This window comes from Petaurus breviceps, unplaced genomic scaffold (genome assembly GCF_028583685.1).
Source record: "Petaurus breviceps papuanus isolate PSGF00001 unplaced genomic scaffold, PetGlider_PUasm1.0 118, whole genome shotgun sequence".
NCBI classification, from domain to species: Eukaryota; Metazoa; Chordata; class Mammalia; order Diprotodontia; family Petauridae; genus Petaurus; species Petaurus breviceps.
In genome coordinates, this window is record NW_027185616.1 from 9,837,254 (window position 1) to 9,846,457 (window position 9,204).

Sequence of the window (9,204 nt, forward strand, 5' to 3'; positions counted from 1 at the left end):
TTGAAGCCTTGTTTGGAGGAGAACTAATAACTATGACTAAAGCAGATATTTCCTATATTTTCTTTTTTTTGTTTAGAGTGGGTAAGACAAGGCAGTTGGGGTTATGTGACTTGCCCAAGGTCACACGGCTAGTAAGTGTCAAGTTTCTGAGGCTGGATTTGAATTCAGGTCCTCCTGACTCCAGGGCTGGTGCTCTATTCACTGTGCCACCTAGCTGCCCCATTCCCTGTATTTTCAAGATACCTTTATATATATTGGTAAGCCTAATACTTAATCATTTTGGAGCTCTATCTCAATATCCCTTCAGTTTTCTAAATTACTCCGACTATCATTCTTTTTTTTTTTTTTTGGCTTTCTTAGGACAAGTTTAATAGAGCTACAAAACAAAAAGGGCTTGAGCCCAAAGAGGTGACTATGGTACAATGTTAACACAGCACTTGGTCATTAAGAGTGAGAAAGAGAGCTGGCAGGCTCAGCCGGTGGGCTGCTGCCCCACGAGAGGGAGGAATGATGTGGATGAGTCAGGCCCCACGAGCAGAGGGCATGCCCAGCTACCCCACACTGCCTGGGCTCCTGCTACAGAGACCTTCCAGCTGAAAGGCTGGAGAAGATCAAGCACGTTTGTCCTGCAGACAGTAGCTAGTGAATCCACAGGCCCCATGGCGGGGGGGGAGGAAGAAGACCCTCCGTGGCTGCCGAGAGCAGCTCACTGCTGCTTGGAGAAGTATTCCTTACTCCCCTGAACATCAGGCTTGATGGTGTCACTCCCCGGTTTCCAGCCAGCAGGGCACACTTCACCATACTTGTCTGTGAACTGGAAGGCCTGGACAAGCCGAAGAGTTTCATCTACAGAGCGGCCCACGGGAAGGTCATTGATGGTGATCTGGCAAAGGATCCCCTTCTCATCAATGATGAAGAGACCCCTGAATGAAATTCCCTCATCTGTCTTTAAGACCCCATAATCTTGAGCAATGGTGCGTTTGGGGTCAGACAACAATGGGATGTTCACAGCTCCCAGTCCACCATTCTTCTTGACTGTGTTGACCCAGGCAAGGTGACAGAAGTGCAAATCCACTGAAGCACCAATCACTTGGCAGTTGATTTTCTTAAATTCTTCAGCTCGATCACTGAAAGCAATAATCTCCGTAGGGCACACGAAAGTGAAGTCCAAGGGGTAGAAGAACAACACGACGTATTTCCCTTTATATTCCGAAAGGCTGATGTCTTTGAACTGCCGATCAGGTATAACAGCGGTAGCTTTGAAATTGGGGGCTGGGTACCCAATCTTGGCATTTCCAGCAGACATGTTGACAGCAACAGCAAAGCTCCACGGACTAGCTTGGAGGAAAGAAGAACACGTGAGGATGAGCTGGAGAACGCGCCGACTATCATTCTTATTTTACCATATAAGTACTGTGGTGCTTTGAAACAGCTAAGTGGCACAATGGATAGAGCATTGCGACTGGATTCAAGGAGGCCTCAGTTTAAATTCAGCCTTAGACACAGGCCCCTGTGACCCTGGGCAAGTCACTTAACCTCTGTCTGCTCGCATCTCTCTTTACCATCTAAACCTGTGGTTTTTGTTCATATTTTCTCTCAGATGTTCTGTTGAAGTTCTACCCAGCATAGAAACGCTAGATCTTTCTCTTGTTCTTTTCTTATCTGGGGAATACAGAGGAATGGTGGGACTATTTAATTGTCACATTTTCTATTTTTCCATTAGACAGGTCAGATTTAAGACCTGTCTTATGTCTGTCATTCTTGCTACGAGGTTGGCCCACCACCCTTTCCTGTCCTTCTTATCCTGGATAATCTTTTACCCTGTTTCTCATATACATGTCATCATTTGGTACATTATCACCTATTTATACCAGCCATTTCCATTTACCTTTGGATTTTTTTTGTTTATTCCATGATTTGTAGTCTTATAGCTTTATTTAAATACACACACACACAAATGGTTTTTGTTGTGAGCAGTTTGTGATCATTATAGTTAGTACTTGTATACCATCTTAGCTACATTATGATGTCATTTTTGTCTTACTTTTTCTCTAGTTGTCACTTAGAATTAGCCAAGTTTTCCTTTATTATATACCTACAGTAATTTTTAGTACTTATCACCTTGTTGTGAATTGTTGCTACAACCATTTCATTAAAAATGTAAGTACACGAAGTTTATCATATTCTGAGATCAATGGGAGTGAGTTGGTCTGAATCTGTACTCTGTTCATCTTAATTTTTCTCTCCTCTACAAGAAGAAAATTTGCAAAAGGTTTTGTAAGTAGAGATGAAACAAGAATAATTCCTAAACATATAACTAATCCTTAAAACCATAAGCACAAATGTTCATTGCTTTTCATTCCAAAGACCCAGGGCCATCTCTTGAAGACATCAGAAAAAACAATTCCCTTTCTCTTTTTGGTGGTCCCAAAAGAATGAAATGTGTCATTTCAATGGTGGTTTGAGTGTATAAGTAGTTTGAATAATCAGGTAACCAAATTTTCTGAAGACCTATTTAGAACTGTTTTGTTCTCAGCAAAGATATCTTTGTAGGTTTTTTGTGTTTTTAAAACTTATGTGGCATACCTCATTGCTGAATCTGGTGTTTTGGTTTGGGTTTTTTTTTTCCTTTTCATAACTTTGGGGCAATCTCTAGTACAACTTTATATTGAAAGAAAGAACTGACCCTTGTTATATGGACTGTGGCATATACTTTTTGCATTTACTTGTATTTCAAGAAACTTTGTAATGTCTGAAACCACAAACAATATTATTACAGTGTTTTAGGGCATATTCTATGGAATGATTATCCTCGGTAGACTCAAGAATGCTGATATTAAACCCTCATCTAAAGTTACTATTTTTCTAAAATGGTTCTAATCATAATAGCTGTAATGATCATGGCTCTAAAGCTGGAAGTGACATTAGAGATCATCTAGTCCAACCCCTTTGTTTTCTAGTCAAGGAAACTGAAGCCTATAAAGATCAAGTGACTCACCCAAGGTCACACAGTAAGGAGGAGGATCAAGATTCAGACTCAGGTTTTGTGACTCTTAAGTCCATCGAACTTTTCATTGCACCATGATATTCTCTGCTAATTTTTAAAAAGCCTGCTGGAGCATTTTGTGCCTGTATATTGATACGGAAATATATTTACACATGCACAGTTTTCAAACCAGCTTTTCTGAATATGTCTTCTAAGTAGTATGCTCCTAGATTTTATTACTTAATAATTTCTTTAACTTTCAGCTTTGGAGATTGCTGATTAAGTGTTATTGGCAGTAAGAGTATTTAAAATGTAAGGAAATTGGCTTATAAAAATAACTCTGACGCCTTTTGTGTTGTTTCCCTTTTTAAATTTCAGTTTTACCGCGACCAGCACAGTAGGCAAGAGAAACATGAGTCCCATTCAAGAGGAAGCTGGCTCTGAAGACATAGAGTCAGTGGAAATATCAGACTCTGAGCTTGATCAGATGGATTCCTCTGCAGAGTCCCTTCCAGAAGGGAAGAAAAAAAACAAGAAATGTAAAAAAATGAAGAAGGAACTCACTGCAGCTGGTAGGTCTCATTTGCTAAAGGTCAGAGCTTACTTTCTCGACCTTGAACCTTATATAAATTTATGGGTTTGGGGAGGGATCATAGGACCATTTAATTGTGACATATTAGGTAGTTCTCCATGAGGCCAGAGAGATTTAAGACCTATTTTTAATTGTGCCTGTAAGAGTCAGCACAGAATTTAAAAGAAAACAAAAAGCACTACAATCTTAGTTATGTTTTGGGGGTATAAAGAAAAGGATGCTTATTAAATACTGCTGTGGTTTTTTAGTTGTAGACATGGGACATAGTTCATATCCATCTTCCTTTTCACATTTGAGCTTAATTGAATTTCATTAATATTAGTGAAATCAACAATGAAGCCAGAATGTTGCATGTACTTTTAAAATATATCATGGTAAAGCTTAATTGACTCAAAACTGTAGCACATACTAGATACCCTGATTATGTATCCTAGCTAATTCAGGGAACTTATCTCAGCTTCTCATATTACTTGCTATTAAAAATAGGGAAAAAAAGACCTCGTGCAGTTGTATAGTTTAAAGTCTTTGGCATGAGTAGTGTACACCTCCTGCCTGCCCCATTGCAGGTCCTAGTCACCTCTTAAATATTCAGCATTCTACCCATAAGATCCTTCTGGGAGTTTTCTTATTTGTGTTTCCCTCTTTGTATCTCAGTTTTCCTTAGATTTTTCTCAAGTTTTACATAGTGAACTTTTCCATTTATTTGTCACTTCCTAGGGAGAAGTTTTCAATTCCTTTTCTATTCATTTCTGGATAATGAAGCTACCAAAAATAATTCCTATTAATACAATCCTGTAATTAACTCTTTGCTGCTTTTGTCATTTAAGTGAAAACATTCTGTAGGTTATTTAGGATATCAAATCTATAATATTGCAAGTATAGCATACATTTTTCTCCCATTGACAGTAAAGCTGTCATAGTCTCAGAAAGTAAGTGTAAAACAGTTAACTTTTACTTCTGTCAAACATGTGACTTTTAAGAAATTGACAGCTTTTAATTGAATTGACTAAATCAAGTGAGTTGCATTTTCTTTTGTATTGCTATTCTTAGAATAAAACCTTTTAACAATGCAAATATAGCAGTTTCATGAAATCTTTTTAACCTGGTTTGTTTAAGCATTTAATCCTATTAGTATCAGTAAGATGTGGGTCGGTGATAGCAGATGCTTGACATGTTGAATCTAACAATATTGATTACTCAGCTGTTGTTTTGAGGCACTGGAACTTTGTGACACTACCAAGTTCAAACAATCCTTATGGTCTGTGTTAAACTCTCCAAAGCAAACACATTCAGTGTTAGAGCATCTTTTTTTGTGAACACCCCTGTGGTGATGAACAAAGTGAAGCTTCATGAAGCGCACCCTGTGAGCAGAACTTGAAGGTGTTCGTGGTGTTCCACGGACCGTAAGAGCTCAGCGGATGGGCTTCTAAGCATTAATGTAGTGACTTGTTCAGTGCAGCTGAGGAAAACCGCACGGCAGAAGTTCCAGGATGAGGAGTTTAAGCTTCTCATCCTGGGAATGGTCTTTATGTGCCTAACACTCATTTGTAGTACTGCTATAAAAGAAACCTAAGATATGGGCCTTCTCTACAAGTTAATTACATACACTTTTTAGTAATCAATTATGCATAACGGAAATAGAGAAAAAAGTGTTGCTAACCAAACCTTACAAGAAACACTTGAAATGTTCAGTAGCTTCACCGTGTGTAAAGGTTATGAACCAGGGACTTTTCAGGCAGTAATATTATTATTACATGGTATAGTGCACCGGATTTGGAGTCAGAGAATTTGGATTCAAATCCTGCTTCTGCCATTTACTACCTATTTGACTCTGAACCAAATGCCTTTTTCTTTCTTGGCCTTGGTTTCCTCATTTGTAAAACGGATGATTTGGATGACCTTTAAGGTCATTTAGAGCCTTTAGCTCTAATTCTGTGAGCCTTTGATCCTACTGTTAGATTAATAAATTTTTTATTTATCATAAATGGAATATTACTTTAAAAGGCTTTGTTATAAAACTATTAATATTGATTATTTTAATTAATTAATTAAATTAATAAGTTATTTCTTTAAGTCTTTATATGCTTTATCTCATTTAACTCCTGAGGCAGATAATGCAAGTATTATTATTCCCCTCTTGTAGAAACTCACTGAGGTTCCCAAGGTAACACATAGCTAGTAAATAACTGAGCCAGGATTTGAACCTAGGTATTTTGCCTACTAGACTTAGCCCTAAATATTTTGTCTTATCATATCTTATAAGACTTAGTCTTTTTTTTTTATCACACCACGTCCCATGGGCACCAGGATCACTTAAATGTACAGAAAGAATATTCAAACATATAATAAATAAGGAATGGCTTTTTACAAAGGTATTTCCTACTGCTGTGCTGGTAAGAAAAAATAGCCTTTATTTTCATATCCTCACATCTATTAGAATCACTACCTTTTTTTTAAAATATCAGTTCTTACTAAATATTTGTTAAATGAATACGCTCTTATAAGTTCAGGATTTGTACATCTCATTCCTTATATTCCTAGGAAGCAGGTGTATAAAGAACAGTAAGTTCCCTGTTCATATTTATTATAATCAGTATTGGTTTATTAGTCTCATTCTGTTTTTCCTCAGAAGAGCTCAAGGTACAGTATTTGTACTGTTTTAGGGTTGAATGTTAATGAAAGAAAAACAGTCTAGCATGTAATGTGAATTTTTGTTTGTACAGTACATCTGTATCTAGGAAATGTCATTCCCAACATTTCTTTCAACAGAATGGACTTGTCAAGTTAACTAAACCTCTGTGGTGAATCAGTCATGAGCATGTGGCATAAATATAGGCTGAGTGCCATTTTCACATGGCATTTTGCAGTCCTGTATCCTCATCTTTCTGTCACCATAACCATCTTCCAGTCACCCTTTCTATTACACTCCACCAAAACAATTACAATAAGGCAACCAGATCATGGCGAGATTGACAGGCATCAAAACCTTGGATACCACTGAAATAGAATCTTTTTTGGAGGAAATTTCCAGTTGAGTTCAGAGAGAAAATATACCAAAATACAGTTCATGATTAAACTTTTTAACGTAAAAAGAGAAATCCATTTCCAAGTTTGGGGCTCTTCCCTCCCTTCCATCACCCCCTTCACACATAAAAAGCACGTTGCATTAAATCTTTAATGTTTGCCAAGAGCCATGTTTTATTGGAGTCTTGGGAAAACTGTTGAACTTTTAAACTTTATGCCCTTAAGGTTACACTGAAAAGTTTAGAATCCACTTAAAGCAATACTCTTCTCAGATACTGTTACAGGTTTCATTTAAGTCAGAAATAGTTCTGAAGTTGCTGTCAGTCATGTGAAAGGCCAGGCAAGGGGCTTCACTCACCTCCCGTGAAGATCCTTAATGACTGTGTGAGGACTGGTTCACAGCTTAAATACTGAAGGAAAGATCTGTGAAGCAGATAGCACCTTGCACATTGGCCATGCTTGTGACTCCTGTGTGCCTGGTGATGCCCTCGTGTGCTCTAGGACCCCTGAGGGCACTGCTGCTTCACAATTGAGCATCCCTGGATGCCTCACTAATGAAGGATAGGAGCCGAGATTGGCTGGTCTTTGTCTGAATTCTGTTTGTAGTGGTTTGTTTTCTTGTGGTCTCCAGTGCTTAGCATGGTGTCTAGCATACACGAGGTATTTAATAGATACTCATTGACTAACTGAAGCTAGTCAGTTTTGGAAAATTTTTAAATTCCATTTTGGTTTAGCGGTGAAGATAGTCATTAGTTGTGGGAAAACTGTTTGCCTTTGTGTTTTTCTCTTTTCAACCAATCATTCAAGTTTGATCAGAAGGGTAGGTAGATTGAAGTCAGTTTATAGAATCTTAGAGCAGGGAGAGACCTTAGAAAATCAGACAGTCATAAGGTCATAGATATGAAGTTGGAAGGATCCCAGAAGCATCTAAGAGTCCATCTCCTTCTTTACAGTGAGAAAAACAGGCCCAGAGAACATGACTTGTCCAGCCAAGACCACTTGCATGGGATATATATCTATAACAGAATCTAACATTACAGCTCTGAAGTTGGAAGGGTTTTGGAGACTGTTGAATCACATGCCTAAAGAAGCAAAGACCCAGAGAAGTTATATCGCTTGAAGTAGTTGGTGGCAGAATAAGAAATAAGAGCCCGAGATCTCCTAATCCTAGTATAGTGGATTTGGTTTTTTAAATTTATATACCATACCAAAGATAGAAGTAATTTTAGAAAGGACCAGGGGGAGGGGGTGTGTGTGAGTTTTGAAAAATTTATTTAAATAGGTCTTTGCACTATTGTAAACTGTTGCCTGTGGAAATCCAGTTCTAGGAACACCTGATCTTCACTGTTTCAACTTTGGACTTAGGAAATTCAAGAGTTTCAGGTACTTCTTTTTTATGTAATTGAAGAAAGTTACAGGCAACTAGCTGGCTTCATCTTTTTTTTTTTTAAATCTAAGTCTCAAAAGTAAGCCCTAAGTAGGTAGCCTTTAAAACTGTAGCATATCAGATGGATTTTTCTTGTGCCTTGATCAGGCACACCATTCTTGGCTAGGTAGCGGTTCAGTTTTGCCACCTAAAATGGGCATTTTCCATGTATTCAGAGAATCACTTTCCAGGACATGCAGAGCATATGGAGGGGTTGATAGTACAAGTCTTCATATCAAGATTATAGATCTCTCTCAAAGTATGGACAATGTTATACTGGAAAGGCTAGACTTGGAATTAGGAAATCTGGGTGGGAATCATTGTTCTGACGCTGACTAGATGACCATGGACAAGTCACTGAATTTATCTGACCCGGTTTCTTGGTTCATTATTCTTGTTTGTCCTTCATTCTTGAGGAAGACTGGGATTAGTCATGCTTGAATTGCCTTCTTCAAGGGGTTGCTGGGGGAAAGCACTTTACATTATCGCTACAAGTGCAAGTTGTTCTAATTAGGTCTGCAGACCTCTGTGTCGGTGCTAATTTTTATGAATAGGTTGCTAGATTCAAACCTGTACCACTTGTGGTGGTTTCCAGCCATTGTTAACTTCAGCAAATGATGCTGGTGACCCACCTCGTAGAATGATGGGAATCAGACATCTTGATATGAGGCTGATCAGTTTGAGTCTGCAGGACGCTGACAGGAAGGCAGTATATCCTTGTGGGGATGGAACATTGCAAAGAAGGGTACTTTTATGGGGCGGCCAGGTGGCTCAGCGAGTAAGAGCACCTGCCCCAGTGTCCGGATGACCTGGGGATCAAATCCAGGCTCAGATACTTAGCACCACACCCAGAAATAACTGGCTGTGTAACCTTGAGCAAGTTACTTAACCCCAATTGCTTTAAAAAAAAAAAAAAGGGTACTTTTAATATTGGGTACCATCTTCAGTTGTCCTATGTCTTGCCACTGCACCCAGTTGGTTCTGGAGGAGTGAGTGAGACTGGTGATTTTGTACAGCCCTGCCTCACTTAAATATAATTCATTTACAAGTTAAGACATCAGCTTCCTAATGTCATTGGTCCTCTTCAAGAATAAATGACGAACAACAGTCTGTGAATAGTAGTGGTTGCCACACTGGTGGCCAGTTGCAGTTGGGCAATATTCCTTCCTTCCTTCC

At 38.6% G+C, this 9,204-nt stretch overlaps 2 protein-coding genes across 4 annotated transcripts in view; one reads left to right on the forward strand and one right to left on the reverse strand.

The window, feature by feature from the left end:
* Positions 1 to 9,204, forward strand: part of PARN (poly(A)-specific ribonuclease) — a 200,433-nt gene that overhangs the window by 188,158 nt on the left and 3,071 nt on the right. For all 3 annotated transcript variants that reach the window (XM_069085981.1, XM_069085988.1, XM_069085997.1), the window contains one exon: positions 3,365 to 3,558. In XM_069085981.1, the coding sequence (XP_068942082.1) occupies positions 3,365 to 3,558 (194 nt within the window). The remainder of the gene's footprint in view (positions 1 to 3,364; positions 3,559 to 9,204) is intronic.
* Positions 332 to 1,407, reverse strand: LOC138159697 (peroxiredoxin-1-like). The gene has a single exon (XM_069086032.1). The coding sequence runs from the start codon at positions 1,304 to 1,306 to the stop codon at positions 707 to 709; it is 600 nt and encodes a 199-aa protein (XP_068942133.1). The 5' UTR covers positions 1,307 to 1,407; the 3' UTR covers positions 332 to 706.